The sequence below is a fragment of the Carassius gibelio genome, chromosome A9, assembly GCF_023724105.1.
Source record: "Carassius gibelio isolate Cgi1373 ecotype wild population from Czech Republic chromosome A9, carGib1.2-hapl.c, whole genome shotgun sequence".
Classification (NCBI taxonomy): domain Eukaryota; kingdom Metazoa; phylum Chordata; class Actinopteri; order Cypriniformes; family Cyprinidae; genus Carassius; species Carassius gibelio.
In genome coordinates this window covers 16,340,121-16,360,318 of record NC_068379.1, presented here as the reverse complement: position 1 = coordinate 16,360,318, position 20,198 = coordinate 16,340,121, and the positions used below count along the sequence as shown (strand labels likewise).

At 36.9% G+C, this 20,198-nt stretch overlaps 1 protein-coding gene across 2 annotated transcripts in view; it reads left to right on the top strand.

The window, feature by feature from the left end:
• LOC128019791 (collagen alpha-3(VI) chain) overlaps positions 1 to 20,198 on the top strand; it is a 50,175-nt gene continuing 29,977 nt past the window's right edge. The window contains exons 1-7 of one of the 2 annotated variants that reach the window (XM_052606009.1): positions 1 to 232; positions 6,586 to 6,694; positions 8,474 to 9,070; positions 11,510 to 12,103; positions 12,437 to 13,048; positions 13,455 to 14,060; positions 15,324 to 15,929. In XM_052606009.1, coding sequence (XP_052461969.1) covers positions 6,613 to 6,694; positions 8,474 to 9,070; positions 11,510 to 12,103; positions 12,437 to 13,048; positions 13,455 to 14,060; positions 15,324 to 15,929 — 3,097 coding nt within the window. In that variant the 5' untranslated portion in view covers positions 1 to 232; positions 6,586 to 6,612. The remainder of the gene's footprint in view (positions 233 to 6,585; positions 6,695 to 8,473; positions 9,071 to 11,509; positions 12,104 to 12,436; positions 13,049 to 13,454; positions 14,061 to 15,323; positions 15,930 to 20,198) is intronic. The other variant, XM_052606010.1, reaches the window with a different exon arrangement.

Here is a 20,198-nt window from a genome sequence, read left to right as displayed (position 1 = left end):
AGTGAGTGACACTGCTCCTCTGGAGAGCACACAGTCAGCTCAACGGACAAGAGGCTCACAGCAGGGCTCTGGTTCGTGAGCTTATCAGTTTCATCTCTGTCTAACCCATCCAGAACAGTTCTCAGAAGGAGAATACCAGGAAGATAATGACCTAAGAGTCGTCTTTTTGCAGTAATTTGAAATTTCATTGAAAGGTTGCGGAATACAGAGCTCTGCATTCTTTATTCCAGAGGTAAGTTAATTGGTTATATATGAGTCATGCAGATGTCTTTGTAAGAGAAGCATGAGTGAGATCATAAAAATGGTGTGGGTTTTGGTGTATTTGGATGCATGCATTCTAAAAAATATAAGCTAAAATAAATTTTTACAAAAATTTGCTATGTATGCACCCTTTTTACCCTATTAAAGTTTGGTTTGTTTGTGTAAAATTTCAACGTACACAATGTGTAGGCAGTTGTACTTCTTAATTATAGTTTTAAAGTTAAGAATTCAGTGGGTACACTAAATTTCAAAGCTTTGGCAAAGTGTCTTGCAGCAAAGGACGAGGCATTGCAGAAGAGGCAGAGCAAAGTGCTCTGATAAGCAGAATACATGAGGAGGGGCTCTGTGTTAAGTGTGTGTTAAGAGTGAACAATTTAGCAGGAAAGTTTTTGAGACCATTGTTACTGTATGCATTCATGTGTTTGTGATATGGTTACGCATAACCTCAATGATTCTGTTATGTAAAAGTGTGAAATAATTTTTTTTCTAGAAGGACATATTCCAGAATTTCCATCTTAATTGTCTGGTTTAGTTGTAATGCCGATTTTTGCTTTCATCAAGATGATAATCAACCCGGATGAGAATAATATTGATTATGAGCTTGTTTAAACAGAAGCAAGAAGCAGAACACGTCAGGAAGCTTTATTGCACATTTCTACCACTATAGTCACTATTCAAATTGCACTGTAAAGACAGGGTGATGTGAAACACTTTTTCCACTGTCTTTGCCAGATGGACAGAAGAATGCTGGGAGAGTTAGAGCTGAGGCATTACATTTAAGTGAAGCAGAACCAAATGTGGACCCTTGAAAACATCAGAAAATTTAAATCTGTTGCATTACTTTCACTTGACTTGCATAGGCAAACATTTAACTGTCACCACAAACATGCACAGAATTGTAGGGTACTGATATTTACCCTTTATGGGAAGATAATGTGTACATTTGATAGTACTGCTCCAGTGACAAGTTAAAGTTAAAATTTGTGCACATGTTTTTTGAGAGTGTGAGCATTATAATTCATCTGTTGGGTGAACTTTGAGAAAGACTGACAAGGAGAAGCAGTTATCCCCATTTAAAGCACTAGGGGACAACGTTGAGACACCTTGTATTACTCATTTGGTGCTTAGGGCATTTAGACTGAGGTTGGTACAAACATATGTTTTTCATCCCATTACTGTTGCTTGGGCATTAAAACACTGAAGATGTTACATGTCATGTTACATTAAATATTATAAATTTACTTGTAATACATTTAAATGTAACACCATTGTGTGCTGAAATTTGAAAATTTTCTGCATCCAAATGAAATAAATGCATAAAGTAATTTTGTGTAAGGAACTCTCTATCTCACGACCTCTAAACAAATATTATTGATATATTATTACAAACAGTCGCTACTATCTCACAATATTACAGCAATCCTGTCACATAGCAAAAACATCTCAAAACCCATGGTGACCCTGCTGACAAAAACAATAGACCATAAACCATCACAGAAATTCTAAAGATTTCCACTGCAAATACCACTACAAACCATCAACTTTTAACCATTAAAACTAGTAAATATAGTCTGTTTTGGGACATTACATTAGGATTTAGTGTTTTTTTTTTTTTTTTAAACAATTAATAGTAGAGACCTAAAGGCACCATTACAGTTTTTATTAAAACCAATACAAATTTCATTATAACCAGTAAAACTATTACAAATTATGTGATGGTTTATTTTTATTTTCAATCAGGGGATTGAAATAAATGTATTATTGTTTGAATTAAAATACTTAAAATTTATATAAAAAGAGAACGAAAAACAACAAAATTCTTAAATTTGAGTATTCACATGACTCTATCTCTCTCTCTCTTTCTATGTGTGTGTGTGTGTGTGTGTGTGTGTGTGTGTGTTGTGACTCATGTGTGTGCCATGTTAATCAGACTCATCACCTTATTGGCGATTTCATATTTTCTTACTCAATAGGCCTCTCTCTCAAATGTTGTCTCATTATGAATGAATGGAATATTCATGTCAGAAAATGCAAAGTAGTAAATAGCAGTGAACGTTTGGACTATAGGGATGTCCTGGGATTTTAATATAGTTCTCACAGGCTACATGCTCTATAGCAGGGATGGGCAACTTTGATAGTGACGAGGGCCAGCATTTTTTCTCCTTTATACCAAAGGGCCTTACTAATCCACGTCCACACACCTTTAACATCGTCTTAAATTTTGGTACCATAAAATAACCGGGTAACTGCAGGATTTTCAAAAGAAAATTTTAAGAGGTTTAAAGACCTGCACTTCACATTTCAGCCTTTAAACTATTTTTAAGAAAAGGGAAGCGTCAAAAGTATAAATTATTATATTAATTTAAACAATTATTATTAATCAATTATTATATTAAATTACATGAATATGTATTGGATTTTTAATTGTTTCGATTTTTATAATGCAATTGGCTTTTTGTCGGTTCATGTTTTAAAATATTTCACATATGATTTACAGTTTATTTTAATAAATAAATAAAAAATGGAAAAGGTGTGCATTATAGTTGACACCTAGATGAACAATTACAGTTGTTTTTATGACTGTAAGTCATTCTCCACAAATGCTATTGACGTTAGAAAAGTGTAGCCTAACTTTAGAGATGGTCTCTAAGTTTGCGAATATCAAACGACCAAGGTTTTTAATATATATATATATATATATATATATATATATATATATATATATATATTTTTTTTTTTTTTTTTTTTTTTTCGTTTTCTTTTCTCTGTCTGCTGATGTCTTTAAACCGGGCATAGATGTCCATCCATCAATTATGAACATTCAGCCGCAAACATTCGTTGTTTTTTTTTTTTTTTTTTTTTTTTTTTTGGTGTCCTGCGCAAACTGCGTAGGCCTACTCTGCGTATAGGGAGCCGCGGTACTGCTTATAAGTAAAAATAGATTGCATTAGCACCCCCTTTTGTCGGCTTTCAACGTCACTTTATCTGACACTTTTTCTTTGATGATGAATCAGCCACGCCGACTGAAGAAGTCCAGTCCGGCCCTGGGTAAAATCAATACGGGACACAGTCTAAGGGAAGCGATTTGTCCCGTATTTTACAAAAGCCAACAAGCTGAATCACAAATAAGTATTTTGCACGTATTTTAAAATGAAGTTATTATTATTACTACTATTATTATTATTATTATTATTATTATTAGGAATTATTAAACGAATATAATAAGAACTTAGAGAAGCTGAAATTGCTGTCTTTGTTTCCATGGCAATGATGGAGTCTCCAGAAACATCGAGGAGCTCACGTCTGCCCTTTGAACACAAGACTGTTAAGAAGGTTATCAATGTGTAGGTCCAGCAACTAATGATGAATGCGTGGCTTGCAGAGAAGTATTTGCTCATGGGGGACCATTGACTGTCTGACTAAAGGGATAGTTCACCAAAAAATAAAAATTTTGACATGCGTATTCACAACAAGTACAAATAGCGATCCAGATTAACACTAGGCGATTTCCTAGGCAGATATTGACTTGGGACTATATTATGGGGAAGCACAGGCGAAGCACTGCTACTTCGGCGCAGAGATATCACGCAACACATGAAAACATCAACTCTATGTGAATACAGGTATAATATGGGTCGATCTATACATGCGTCATGATTAAAATAATCACTTACTCTGTGGACAGCTGTCCATTTGGTCCATTCGGCGTGGGGCGTTTTTTTTCAGTTCACTTTGTCACATCGGAAAAAAAAGAGTACTGCAGAATGGATCAGCGCCGTGAAATCCTCTGTAGATGTGACACAACTTCGGGCACGCTCATCTTGATCTGACGTGTTGAGCCTGGTCATCAATGGCAAAAACATGTCCCACTCTCTACAGCACAGACACTCTATTTCCGTCGGCATAGATTGGCATATTCCCCCACATTCACACCACCAGTTCATGTTGGCTCTCATCCTCACGTCCTCAGGCTGTTGAGCGATCTCAACCTCCTCCTCCTGTCGTTCTATTTCCAAAGCACGCAGCTCATCTTCTGTAAACTCTGGTTCAAATAGGTATTGTTCTGGTTCTTGACTGTCTGAGAAGTCACCCTCTTCGTCTCTCTCAAAATCAGCCATGTTCATCGCCATTCGTGTACTGTAAGGAAAATAGCCAGGCAGCTACTATTCACGCCGGTATGTTGACGGAAGTCGTGGGATTTCATGTGTTGTGTGATATCTCTGCGCCGAAGTAGCAGTGCTTCGCCTAAGCAGGAGTGCTTCGCCTGTGCTTCCCCATAATATAGTCCCAAGTCAATATCTGCCTAGGAAATCGCCTAATGTTAATCTGGATCGCTATTTGTACTCGTTGTGAATACGCAGGCCACAAGAAGTAGGTGGGTTTTTTTTATTTTTTTGATCACTTTTACTCAGGCCATGCTAGCTGGCAACAAAGGATTCCATTCATTGTGCTAAGCTAAGCTAACGCCGACCCAGTCAAACTAAAACAATGCATGCACTGACACAAAAATCCATTTGCCCACCTATCTAAATGTAGGAAATAATGTGAATAAGCCCTATTTCAAAAAAACGGTGGAGTGTTCCTTTAATATTTATCAGTGAGGTGCGTTCACTAATTCTACATTCTCTCTTTTCTATCTCATTATTTTCATGTGAACTGAGTTGGAGTTGGCTACACATGTTTACATTCATAAATGTAAACATTATTTATCATGTATTTCATAAATGTAACTTTATTAATTTTCACAATTATTTATTAATGTCACACACACCTACTTAGTAGCTTTTTAAATATAAAAGACTTATTATCATGAAACTGTTCAGTCTGTTATTGATTTTTATTTACACTTCACTTTTATCCAAGGTGACATAACTATTTGTACTCTATTTATCAGTGGGACAATATTCATACAATACTATAACCTAGAAATAATTTAAAGTGGTCAATTGCAAGTCGCAGCAGCACGAATTATGTGTCCAGCAATATCTGATTCAAATATTATGCTAATTAACAGTGACCTGTGGTTTCAGACATTACAGGAGCCACACTTGTACTGGCTCTGATTCGACCAATCAGGTTAAAGGAGCGTTTCAGCGCCGCCCGCAAGTGCGAATGAAACATTGAAGCCATAAACCGATTTGTAAACCTCTAACAAAAAATGAGAAATTGAGCCAAAATCAAATTTTCTGTTTGTTAAACTAAACGTAAAACAAATAAACGTGCAGATATTTTTCCATTTCTTATTATTGTATTCTAAATAGGAAATAAAATGATCAAAACGCACCTTTCTGGTCCCCAATGATAGCATACTGTAGAAGTGACCGAGGACCAGCAGCTGTTTAGTTACCCACATTCAAAGCATCTTCCTTTGTGTTCAGCAGAAGAAAAAAATTAATGCAGACTTAGAACAACCTCGGTGAATTATGGCAGAATTTTCATTTTTGGGTGAACCATACCTTTAAAGTGACAGACAGATCTGTGTTTCTAAAGGCATAACCTAGTTGTTTATTAAAATTCGGATAGTCTGTTATAGCATGATAAACGTTATATTTTAAGACATTATTAGACTAATTAATATATTATATTATAATTAATGTTAGACCCTATTCATTAATTTATAATTTATATTAATCATAAATATATATGTATATAATAAATACACATATATGTTATATACAATTTGTCATTTAAAAAAGAAAAAGTTTAATTAATTAGATTTAATGTTGTCCTAATTTAATTCTCATTCAGGTAACAGCTGCAGTACTGTCAAAAAAGAATGGTAAGAATTAGGTTAATAATTTAAATTCAAGAGCAATGATCATGTGTTGACTGTGTACTATTGAGCTAGCTACCTTTATGAGTTGCTCACTGATTATATATGTACTTTTTTCCACTCGTTGGGGGGGTTGAGTCCAGTACTCTAGATGTGTTTTCTCTTTGTGTATCTGCGGACTGCGTTAAAGCTTAGTGGTTTTTTACTGGCAAGTGAAGAACATTGATGTGGGAAGAAAACCTTTCTAAAATCCTGAAATCTGACAGCTGTGTGGATTTGGCTCACAGGGTAGACACAGGCCAAATAAACCTTGCTGTCCTGCCAAAACCTTTCCTCTCCTCCTAAAAATAAGCATAAACAGTCCAGAGGTATTTCAAATGAATGTCAGAAGTGATGAACAGCTGTCATATGTGTTTGTGCCATTGCAAGTAAGTTTAACTGAAATAAAGGGATGTTCTGTGATATTTTGCATATATATATAATGTATGTGTGTGTATGCTGTTCATTTTCCCAAAAACTTAAAAGCTTTTTTGTTGTTTTTTTTGTCCCAGCCATCTATTCCAACGCTTTTGTGGACAATGGGGAAGAGCCGGTTACTACTGTTTGCCCTCTGGGGTGTACTGGTTTTTGGCCTATTCCCAAATCTTGAAGCTCAGGATGGTAAGTTTAGTAAAAAAAAATTTATACGTATATAAAAAATTTATATTTATTAATTTTGCCTCTCCAGCCTTCTTTGAGAAGTAAACATCTTGCTATGGGTGAAAACATGTTCATTTTACTGTGTTACGTACCCTTGACCAGGAAGTGACTTTAAAATTAGGTATCTTGTGCTTTGCAAAGCTCTATCGTTAAATATTAAGTTTGATTAGTTTACTGATTTAAATCGTTTGAATCCATTCAGTTATAGTTTGATGTCGTTTGTTCAGAACCCCTAATGAACAAAAACAATTCAAAGGATAATTGAATTTTAAGCTACAACCCTGAAGGGTCTCCAGAGCTACTGTCAGCGTCGGGAACGGCCACAGCAAGTTAATACTGACTACTGAAAATTCATGAAAAATGAAACTAGAAATAACTCAATTAACAATTCCCCCACTGTTAACATGACTAGTTTGGTCACAGTGACATTTTCTGCATGCTGTGACGCCTCTTGTGCTGTTTTTTTGACACGGTGAGACGAAGGATTTTAGATGTAACAGAATTTAAAATCTATCAACATCCATCCAACTGTCTTTCTGTCTCTCTGCCATTATCCATTCACTTATTTATCCATCCATTCCTGCACTAAAATCTTGGAAAAAGGTAGATTCACTTCAGAAATTGATACCTAAATTCTTTAGATGACCAGGTATCACCAATTTCTGTATTTTAGACTTTAGAAATCATCAGCAGCTGATGATGGCTAACCATCACGCACAGCTTATGTCTTGAGAGCTTAATGTCTTATGTGTTTATGTGCTGATTGTCTTCACAGTGTAACCATTTAAGTAAAAAAAAAGTGTTCCTCCACATTTGATACAGTGATGAATCCATATGTTCTCATCTTTGAATTATTTACTAAACAAAGGGCATATTTCACTGAATTTAAATATTGAAGACCTCATAAATTAAAGTTTTGTGCCTTGGTATTTTGTAGTGTGCTACAATGATGACGAACTGCACTTTTAGCAGATTACTGTATTCATTTTAAAATGACAGCCTCTCTCTTCTAGAAAATAAAGCTAAAAGTATGGATGACTCATTCTATACCACAGACATGTTTGCATCAGATGCTGTCTAGAACATTAATGTCCCTCTCCTAACATCACATGCAGTCGATTATCAGGGAGTAAATCATGGCTCATATTTGTGACATAAAGCTTGTTGGCTATTTAAAAATGGGATAAGCCTTTCAATATTCCAATTTCAGTAGATAGATACTGTTATCATAAGAAATAAAACTGTGCGAAAAATGCCAGTAAAGAAGTGACAGTAAACATATTTATGAAGGTCCAAAGATGAGACAGAAGGTTCATGACTGGTGCTGTTATCACTGAATACTGTAACATGAGTCTGCATGGTCTGACTGGACACAAGAAGATGAAAAGATTCAATTGCCCAGGCTAACAGCCTCTAGAGGGGCCCAAACACATATACAGTACACAAACTTCATAATGTACACACAATTGCTCACACATTACAATTAAATACACTGTAAAATAAAACCCACACTATTTAGAGTATGAAAATGAGAAAGTTGCAAAGCATCTTCCTTGTTTCAGCAGACATGCAGTATAATTTGTTTGTGTTGTGTTTTAATGATGGATTGTAATTATCCATGATCATGTTTTGTGCTTGCACCTCTCCCCTTTCACCCACCCTCTTTCCTTTTTTAAACCCACACATTTTGCATTATATTTTCTTTGTCTCTCTGTCCTCTCTCCACTTCTCCTTGAAAAGCCCCTTCGACAGCCAACCTTGTATTCTTAATTGATGGATCAGAGAGCGTTGGAGCTGCCAACTTCCCCCTCGTCCGTGATATGGTGGTCCAGTTGATTGAGGGACTTGCCATTGGCAGGGATGCAATCCGTGTAGCCCTCGTGGTTTATGGTGCCGTTCCTGAAATTCAGTTCAATCTCAATAGCTATGACAACAAAGAGAGTGTTCTCAGTGCTATCCAGCGGATTAACTACCCTGGCGGTAATGAGGCAAACCTGGGGGCCGCTTTGAAGGAGGTGGCAGACAGTGTATTGGGCCAAGATGCAGGAAGCAGGGCAGAGGAAGAGGTACCCCAGATGCTGGTGGTGATCAGTGCTGGGGAGTCCACTGATGATGTTAGTCAGGGCAGTAGGGCCCTAATGCTGGCCAGTGTGTACACATTTGGCATTGCTGTGGGTGATTCTGCTACTGCCCAGCTGGAAGCTATTGCTACACACAAAAACTTGTTTCTGTCTGCTCCTGATGCCAGAGAAATGGCAAGCATTGGTGACAAGATACTGCCATACATTAATGGGATTGCAGAGCGCACCATTGTGATTCAAACAGAGTTCACAGAAGGTATGTAATTCTGTATGAGGGGGATTCCATGTGAAACTGAAGAACGGGAAATAGTAACTGTACTCATCATGGAGGTGGACCACCACTCTGTACATTTTGTGTGTCGTTTATTTAAAACACCCGATTCAGTTCATCAGCCAGTCAGGTTAGAGCTCCATGAACAGCGCAGAGTGTGTCAGATGAGACATACAAAATGTGCAGAGTGTTGGGTCGCCAGGACCAGGATTGAAAACCAATGCTGTAAACAACAAATGCTGTTTGCCGATGAACCATAAAAACAAGTTTTGTGGTTCTCTGCTCTAGTCATGGATTGTGTTTTCTCTAAAATACAATATTTACACTAAATCAAAAGGGTAGCACAGCCTTGTATAGGATTTTGGTCATGCCAAATGTCCATATGAAATGAATTCATTTACATTGTTTTACTACATATATGATTAATCTATGCAATCTTTATGTTAAGTAAAAAGATTGGTGTTAGTTACAGTTTTTCTCAGTCACTTTGGCACATTTCTCGAATCATCCTTGAGATTTGCAAAACAGTAAGTGCATTTCTCAAAACAACTCGTACAAATAGCAAAACACCATGGATAACCTGCAAAAGCCAATCTCTTGCTCAGAATCCTTAGTTCATCTCTCAAAAATACATATCTGTGTCATTGAACACGTCAGTGCCATCAGAATGACAAGTCCTTGTATCATAGTTTATGGATAAGACAGTCAAATCACTTCATGTGTCATGTTGTCAATATAACAGTGTACTCTGGAGGGATGTTCTGATGTAAACCATGGCAACATTTTGGATGACAGTTACTGTATTGAACAGTATGCCATATGCTTATGTATGCCATATAATCATTTCAAAAGAACAAATTTAAACATTACTGTGTGTGGGATGATTGAAAGAGACTGGATAGAATTCCCAGTAACACTTTTACAGTTTTTACAGATGCTAGGACACGTTACTCAATACTTAGGTCACTTTTGCAAATCTCTTCACACAGTTCTCCTAACCAACTTTCAGCTTGGCAAAGCAGTTCATTTCACATTCAAAATGCACTACAACTACCAAAACACCTTATTCAGGTCTCAAATGAACTCATTCTTCCAGAACACTAGCAAAGGTTGACAGCCGACTAACACACTTTGTCACCCACAAAACAATGACCTAAAAACACTAACAACATGTAGCATTATACAATGTTTTCTTGTGTAAAACAAGGACACATCTCTGTTTATAATTCACTGCAATATATGTTACTGGAATGAATCAGACATGATGCAGAATTCATCAATATTTTATGTAGTTTATTAATTTTTATTTGTATGCACTGAGTAATTCCAAAATACAAGAATTTGTATACACACAATCCACTGATAGTGATACAATAGTAATGCTAATCTACTAATTGTCCAATCGTTTTTATAGCATGTAATTTTAAGATTTCAAATATATTTCATTCAAATATTACTGTAGAAGTTTAGCAAATTGCTGTCTTATCCAGTTTTGTATTATGTTATTGTTTTGAACATAAGTTTAACAGTTTTGAAAACAGTATGTAAGCATGTGCAAATTGGCCTGTTTGTACAAAGAGTTTTGGCAGTTGTTGTGTGTGAGTGAGAAAAGAATTCATGAAATTTGAGAGATGTAGTCATTGAATGCATTTTGTGCCAAAGCAATGATAATTGATCCTCAGTTTAGCCCACAAGACTTCTGAAGAGTTTTGCAAAAGTGACCTAAGTATTGAGAAATGTGTCCTAGCATCTGTAAAAAACTGTACTAGTGGTCTGACCAAAAAAATAAATAAAAAATAAGTCAATTTTCAGAATGTGTAACTCTTGTGTTGTCTATACAGTATAAGCTTTCCAACTGAAGATTCATGAGATGAACCTTTGAGCTATTTCAGAGAAATGGTTTATCATTGGTTTATCATCTACATTCTCTTCATTAGTAAAGATTCACTTGCACAATTAATTCCAAATTGACAAAAAAGTCTAATAATAATGTGTAAAAAATAAATAAAAAAGTGTGCTTGGCAGTTTATGACAACTAAATTTACCATTTAGCATTTAATGACCTATACGATGAACTAAAGAGAAGATGTTTTGGGGGGTAAGACTATTTGCATAATCAATTGCATGAATGTACAAAAGCAATCGCAACTTGTTCAAAAGAATGAAAATCTGCTTATGTGATGTATATAAATGACTAGATGATGTGGAGGTTGTACAAGTAGTTTATTTCATTTCTGATTTTAGAAATGCATCAAAGTGACTGAGATTACCTGTAATACATTGTAACTGCAAAAACCTTCAAGCTAAACCTTAATTATTAAGATGAGATAAATGATGAGAGCTAACTGTTTCATAAGTTGCCTGATTTTGGTTAGAATTTGAAGAAGGACTAAACAGAATTCTTCTTTTTTTCTCCTCTTTTAGCTTTGGCTGTTGGGAAGAGAGATATAATTTTCCTCATTGACAGTAGCATGGGTACCGTCGTAATCAATGCAGTGCGAGAATTCATCAAAAGGTTTATTGACACCATGCCAATTGGTCCTGATCAGGTGCAGGTTGGAGTGGCCATGTTTTCCACCACCCCAAGAATGGAGATCAACCTCAATTCATTCAGTTCAAAGGAATCACTAATCTCTGCCCTCGCAAGAATAAAACCCAGACCTTCGAATGAAGTCAACATTGGTGCTGCCTTGAATTTTGTGAGGACCGAAATGCTCACAGCCGAGAGTGGGAGCCGCATTGATGATCAAGTGCCACAGCTTGTATTGCTCCTAACCAGTAAAAAATCCAAAGACAGTGTCCAACAACCGGCTGATGATCTTCGTCAAAGGGGTGTTCTGACTTTGGCTGCAGGATTGAAGGCTGCAAATGAAGCTGAGCTCCAGCAAATAGCGATTGATGAAAGTGTTGTTTTCATGCTGAAGGACTTTAGGGTATTGCTGCGCAACCCCAAAGAAATTATCTCCCCTCTTTCTACATTGGCTGGTGTTGTTGTAGAAGAGATTCCAACTGAGTCAGGTAATATTTAGAGTTCAAACATGCTCATTTTGTTTATAAAAACTGATATTGTTTATAAAAAAGTCTAAAAACTGTTTTGTTCATAAGCATTAATTATGTATATAGATAGATAGATAGATAGATAGATAGATAGATAGATAGATAGATAGATAGATAGATAGATAGATAGATAGATAGATAGATAGATAGATAGATAGATAGATAGATAGATAGATAGATAGATAGATAGATAGATAGATACTGTCTTATAGCACATATTGACACACACAATTCTGGAACTTCATTTAAATGATACTAAGATATCTAAAATTGTGGTTATGTTAAATCTTCTAGAGCCAGATGTGGATGTTACTACAGTCCACACCCAAAGAATTGTCCGAGACATTGTCTTCTTGGTCGATGGATCTAACTATGTTGGAAATAACCTGCAATCTGTACTGGAGTTCATTACCGAAGTGGTGGACAAACTAGATGTTCGACCTGAGCGAGTGCGCATCGGACTAATTCAGTTTGCTGAAACGCAGCATACAGAGTTTTTTCTGAACACTCACAAAACCAAACAGGATGTGCTCTCTGCCATCGCTCAGCTGAGACTGAGGGGAGGACGGGCATTGAACACTGGTGCAGCCCTACAATATGCACTAACCAACCACTTCCAGCCCGCAGTTGGGTCTCGTAGGAGAGAGGGGGTCCAGCAGGTCCTGGTTTTAATAACTGGAGGACCATCTCAAGATGAGGTCAAGAGGATTGCAGACCGTGTAGCTGTAGAGGGTGTTTTGACTTTTGCTGTTGGAGCTGGCCAAGTGGAAGATCGTTTCCTGAAAACTGTTGCTTTTGTTGAGGATTTGGCCTACTACAGAAGTAATTTTGCTGACTTGTCAAGTGTTGTGGATGAAATTATGTCACCACTGGTCACTGTTGTTGGAACGACTGATACTCTAGAAGGTGAGCTGAAGCACCTTTTCATAAAAATTGATTAACTAATTAATTGAGGTGATGAGTATCACTATAAAGTTCAAGAATACATCATATGTTACCATGGACCACAAAACCACTCTTAAGTCGCTGGGGGATATTTTTAGCAATATCCAACATAAAAAAAAAAATTATGGGTCAAAATTTTATATATATGTTTAAATATAATATCTATATTATGCCAAGAATCATTAGGATACTGAGTAAAGATCATGTTCCATGAAGATATTTAGCAAATTTCCTTCCGTAAATATCTAAAAACTTAAATTTTGATTAGTAATATGTCTTGCTGAAAATGTAAAATCTAACTTTTATGTTGTAGATATTTCTTTTTTTTTTTGGTATTTCACATTCTCTCTTTTTTAATCTTTCACAGCGACTGAACAACCAGGTCCCTCTGGTGGAGAAAGGGATGTTGCATTTTTAATTGATGGCTCTGATGATGTGAGAAGTGACTTTCCCTATATCCGTGACTTCATTACCAAAGTCCTTGAGCCTCTGGATATAGGCTTTGATAAAGTACGAGTTTCTTTGGTCCAGCATAGTGAGAGACCAAGTCCATACTTCTACTTGAACACTTACCAAACCAAAGATGAGGTGCTGAGAGCTGTAAGTGGACTCAGTCCGGCAGGTGGCAGAAGTTTAAACACTGGAGCTGCCTTGACTTTCATGAAAAACACCATTTTGTCACCAGCAAATGGTGGTCGGGCCGGTAACAATGTTCCCCAATTTTTGATAGTTTTGACTGGGGGAAGATCAAGAGACAGTGTCAGAGAACCCGCAGTTGCCCTAAAGACTGAGGGAGTTGTTCCTTTTGGTGTTGGAGTGAAAAATGCAGACCCTAAACAGATTGAGGCCATCTCTCACAATCCATCATTTGCTTTCATTGTGAATGAATTCAACGAGCTCAACACTGTTCAGGAAAAGCTCAAGAACTATGTAAACCTTCCTGATCAAGAACTGAAGGTCATTCTAGACACAGGTAAGAACATTTTAGCTGTTTGTGTTGCTGTGGTCTTCTGTATGCTTGCAAAACTAGCAGACTGTGTTTGTGGTTGATTTTTTGGGCACTGTGCTATTCTTTGTTTGTAAGTATTTCTCATTTGTGTACTATGTCTTAGCTGATGCCGAAGATGTAGAAAAAGTTCCTCTTGGATGATTTTGATGGTACTAAGTGTGGATTTGGTGAAGTTTGTGATTTTGTTCAAAGAGTTGTTGAGAAACTTAATGTGAAGGAGAGCAAATATAAAACACCTGTGATTCAGTACAGTGACAATCCCCTGGTTGATCTCTATCTTAAAGCTTACTCAACAAAGGCAGAGGTTCTAAATGCCATTAAGGTCCTGAAACACAAAGGTGGAAAAGCAGCTAACTCTGGTGCAGCTCTCCAGTTTGTGAGGCACCAGGTTTTCACTTCTTCATCTGGGAGTAGACAACTTTCTGGAATTTTTCAAATACTAATATTGTTGAGTAGTAGACCATTTAGTGATGAAATAATAGGGCCTGGCATGACCATTAAATATCTTGAAATATGGACAATGAGCATTGGTGTGGAAAATACAGATTCAAATGAGCTTTATAGTGATAGTGAGTATCACTATAAAGTTCAAGAATACATCATAGGTGACCCTGGACAACAAAACAAGTCTTACGTTGCTGAGGTATATCTTTAGCAATAGCCAAAAAAAAAAAAAAAAAAAAAAACACTGTATAGGTAAAAATTTGCCATTTTTCTTTTATGACAGTAAACATAAGGAAATTGAGTAAAGATCATGTTCCATGAAGATATTTTGTGAATTTCCTACTGTAAACATAAAAAACTTAACTTTTGATCAGTAATATGCATTGCTAAGAACTTCATTTGGACAAATTTAAAGGCGATTTTCTCAGTATTTGGATTTTTTTTTTTTAACCCTAACCCTAAGATTCCAGATTTTCAAATAGTTGTATCCCAGCCAAATATTGTCCTATCCTAATAAACCATACATACATACCATACATTATTTATTAAGACATCAGATTATGTATAAATCTTAATTTCGAAAATGTACACTTAAGACTGGTTTTGTGGTCCAGGGTCACATACTGTAGTCAACATAAATTATTTTTTGCACCACTTCATTTTTTTGTCACTTATGTACATTGCTTTTCTATTCAGAAATGTACAATCTAACTTTTATGTTGTAGATATTGGAGCCTTTTTTTGGTATTTAATTCACATTCTCTCTTTTTTAATCTTTCACAGCGACTGAACAACCAGGTCCCTCTGGTGGAGAAAGGGATGTTGCATTTTTAATTGATGGCTCTGATGATGTGAGAAGTGACTTTCCCTATATCCGTGACTTCATTACCAAAGTCCTTGAGCCTCTGGATATAGGCTTCAATAAAGTACGAGTTTCTTTGGTCCAGCATAGTGAGAGACCAAGTCCATACTTCTACTTGAACACTTACCAAACCAAAGATGAGGTGCTGAGAGCTGTAAGTGGACTCAGTCCGGCAGGCGGCAGAAGTTTAAACACTGGAGCTGCCTTGACTTTCATGAAAAACACCATTTTGTCACCAGCAAATGGTGGTCGGGCCGGTAACAATGTTCCCCAATTTTTGATAGTTTTGACTGGGGGAAGATCAAGAGACAGTGTCAGAGAACCCGCAGTTGCCCTAAAGACTGAGGGAGTTGTTCCTTTTGGTGTTGGAGTGAAAAATGCAGACCCTAAACAGATTGAGGCCATCTCTCACAATCCATCATTTGCTTTCAATGTGAAGGAATTCAGGGAGCTCAGCACTGTTCAAGAAAAGCTCAAGAACTACGTAAACCTTCCTGATCAAGAACTGAAGGTCATTCTAGACAAAGGTAAGAACAGTTTAGCAGTATGTGTTGTAAAAATGTGTCTTCTGTATGCTTGCAAAAGAAGCAGACTGTGTTTGTGGTTGATTTTTTGGGCATTGTGCTATTCTTTGATTCTAAATATTTCTCAATGGTGTGCTATGTCTTAGCTGATGCCGAAGATGTAGAAAAAGTTCCTCTTGGATGATTCTGATGGTACTAAAAGTGGATTTGGTGAAGTTTATTTTGTTCAAAGAGTTGTTGAGAAACTTAATGTGAAGGAGAGCAAATATAAAACACCTGTGATTCAGTACATTGACAATCCCCTGGTTGATCTCTATCTTAAAACTTACTCAACAAAGGCAGAGGTTCTAAATGCCATTAAGGTCCTGAAACACAAAGGTGGAAAAGCAGCTAACTCTGGTGCAGCTCTCCAGTTTGTGAGGCACCAGGTTTTCACTTCTTCATCTGGGAGTAGACAACTTTATGGAATTTTTCAAATACTAATATTGTTGAGTAGTAGACCATTTAGTGATGAAATAATAGGGCCTGGCATGACCCTTAAATATCTTGAAATATGGACAATGAGCATTGGTGTGGAAAATACAGATTCAAATGCGCTGAAAACCATTTCGTTCTCAATTCACACATTATATTGATCAATTAAATTGCTTTTGTACACTTTTAGCTTTTGCTGTTCAATTTATACATAGAATGATTTCGATGTATTCCAATATCCTTTCCTTTTTCTTTTCTTGGTAACTTGCTTGTTTAAGGTATTAGCAAACAGGATAGAGTTTTTCTCCTTAATGGCTCAGATGACTCCAAAAAAGGACTTCTTGTCATCCGTGAGTTTATTCGGAGAATGGCAGAGGATCTTAACATTGACCAGGACATTGTTCCAGTTGCTGTAATACAGTACAGCAAAGATGCTTTGACTTATTTCCTACCCAATATAATTACAGTATTAAGAAAGCTGTAATCTATGCCATTAATGGCCTTACAGCAAAAGGTGGAAGAAACCTAAAAATTGGGGCAGCACTACAGTATATCAGGGAGCATGGTGGAGGGTCCAGTGATGATGGTGCCTGGTCCTGCTGAAGATCTTAAAAATAGTGGTGTTCTGCCCATTGCCATTGGAATAAAGAATGGTGTAGAAGCAGAGCTCCAAAGCATAGCATTTTCACCTAGATTTCTTTTTAGTCTTTCAGCCTTTGGTGAACTTTTACATATACAGCCTGATATTCTCTCCTTTATCAAATCCAAAATGGGAATAGAACCCCCTACTACAATTGGTAAGAATAACGACACTTGGCATATTCCTCTGATTCAAACTTTTGCTCTTGATAGTTTGGATATGAACCGCCTTTCTTCACTAAACTGCTTGCTTTAACCATGAGGCAATTTATTGACAGATTCAGCTTTCTTAACATATAACAAAGAATGGCAAATAATGGCATTTGCCACTAAATATTTACCTGTTCTGTTCATCTTTTGCTTTGTTCATCAGAGAACCTTCATGGGTTTCCACTGGTTCTCTTAACCATGCAAGAGTCTTACTACATGTGGAGATTACCATTCAGTTTAAGCTCTTGTTTGAGCCAATGATTTCTCAATCATTGTTGGTATTTCAAATCCTATTTTCCCTTTTTCTTTTCTGATTGCTTAATTGATCTCAATCGGTTAAATGAGCATGAAAATGCAATGATATAATTTCATAATGGACATTTTTCTTTGTCTCCAATATTGCCAGCATATACTTAAAAACCTGAATATAGTCATATGTATTATAGATTTGTCTTTAAAAAAAAATTTTCGGGTTTAATTTGTATTCTTAATACTATGAAACTATCACTACATGCAGTAATGTGCTTGATGTATTTTGTGTGATGATGTTTTGTCTTACACTTTTATAAGAGTCTGCTTTACTAAAGCCAATTAATTTTCATCCTGGTTGAATTGGATGCAGCTCAAAGAGACATTGTCCTTAATCTGGATGGGTCTGATGACACTAGGGATTCATTTAAACAAATGTGTCAGTTTTTTCAAAGAGTGGTGAACAAACTCAATATTGGGCCAAGCAGAGGACCGAGTGTCTGTAGTTCAATACAGCAAAGAGCCACAGGTTCATTTTTACCTCAACACACATACCACAAAGCAAGACATTCTTAATTCAGTTGAGAGTCCCCTCAACACTAGAATAGCGCTCATCTATACCAAAAAGAACATGTTCATTGCCTCTTCTGGGAGCAGAATCCTAGAGGGAGTTCCTCAGGTTCTTGTACTTGTGACTGGAGGAAGGTCTCAGGATGATATTAGAGCTCTAGCTGCTGCTCTGAAAATTGATCAAAATGTAACATTAAGTATTGGCAATCAAAACGGAGATGTTATTCAACTTCAGGCAATTTAATATACTCCTGATCATACCCATACTGTTCCTCAGTTTGATGACCTTCAAACCATTGAACAGAAATTTGTATCATATGTAAAAAGAGTTCCTCTGCAGCCCAGGAGGCTTACAACAATTACAACAGGTAAGGAAGGTTTTTCTTTTCAAATGTTGTTGATTTAAAGGCGTAATGGGTTAGTGACATATCTATATATTTATGCTCATCGCAACAGATTCTGGAAAGAGAGATGTTGTGTTTTTAATCGATGGCACTGATGAAACAAAGGGAAGGTTCTAAGGAATGTAAAACTTTGTTCAGACCCTTGTTCAGAAACTAAATATGATGGCACCAAATAAAGATCGTGTTTCAGTGGTCCAGTATAGTGATGATGCAGCCATTGAGTTTCTTTTCAATACATATTCATCATCAGATGATGTTATTAATAATGTGAAAATGTTTATCCATTAAGGAGGAAGGCTGCATCACACTGGGGCAGCCCTACAATATGTTAAGGACAACCTGCTTACTGCTGCTGCAGGGAGTAGACTTTTGGAAGGTGTGCCACAGGTTCTAATTCTGTTGAACTCTGGAAGGTCAAACGACAACATACAGTACGTGATCCAGTCAAAGCTTTGAAAGACACAGGTGTCATTTTGTTTAGTGTTGGTACCACAAATGCTGATACACTTGAGTTACAAACAACATCCCATCAGCCGGACTACTTTTTTCATGTCTGATTTTGAGAGCATTCTTGATGTTCAAGAGAATATTTTAGCATTAATAAACAGGGAATCTTACAAATAGCTACCAACAATGACACCTCAAAGTTGTGAAAAAAGTGGGGTGTTAATATATGGAATAGGAGGAAAGTAGACTACTCAGATTCTCATGAATTACATACAATTTCTTCTGAAAAAAAAAAAAAACTGCTTTAAAGGCAAAGCTACTAGAAGCAATGAAAGCCATTCCAATTTATAACAAAAAGAAATCCATAGGTAAGTGTAAAAATGCTTATGCACATTAGTGAGAAAAAAAACATCTTTAATATTCAGAAATGTATTATGATCACCAATAGATAATTGACTATCATGATACATTTTCAACACAGAAATTTCAGAAAGTTTCCCAGCTATGAAAGAGTTTGTGAAAAGAATGGTGGAAAGATTGGATATAGCTGAGAACAGAGATAATATTTATGTTGTACAGTACAGCAAAGACACATACGTACACTTCTATCTGAACACATAAATGACCAAGGAAGACATTCTCGATGATGTCAGAGGTCTGCGGCACAAAGGAGGCAGAACCCTTTACACGAGAGCAGCTCTCCAGTACGTCAGAGACCATGTCTTTACTGCCTCCTCCGGCAGCAGACGGCTTGAGGGTGTGCAGCAGACACTGCTTTTGCTTAGCAGGGGAAGGTCTTCTGACAGTGTTGATGCAGCAGCCCCCTCTCTGAAATAGCTTGGCGTCTTGACCTTTGCAATAGGATCCGGGGGCTCAAATTGCAGAGAAATTCAAACGACGCTGATCATGCTTTGACCGTGTCCGACTTCAGTGAGCTTACAAATCTCGAAGAGCAGCTTCTGGCCTCTGTCTAGGATTTTCCAATTCCTGTCACTCCAGCTTCACCAACTTTTACCGATATGTGCATGGCAGAACTTTAAAGCTGTGTCTCGTCTTTCTACTTTTTAGGGAGCCGTGGGACTGTTAGCCAGAGCTTATACTGTTAATGATGTTGCCCCCCCCCCCCCCCTATCTAATGACACCACACCTAGTCTCATATCCTTCAAAGGAAGACATTCTTGACCGTGTCAGAGACCTGAGACACAAAGGAGACAGACCTCTCAACACAGGGGCAACTCTCTGCGAGTTTGCAGAGCCATGAAAAATAAGGCTAAAAAGC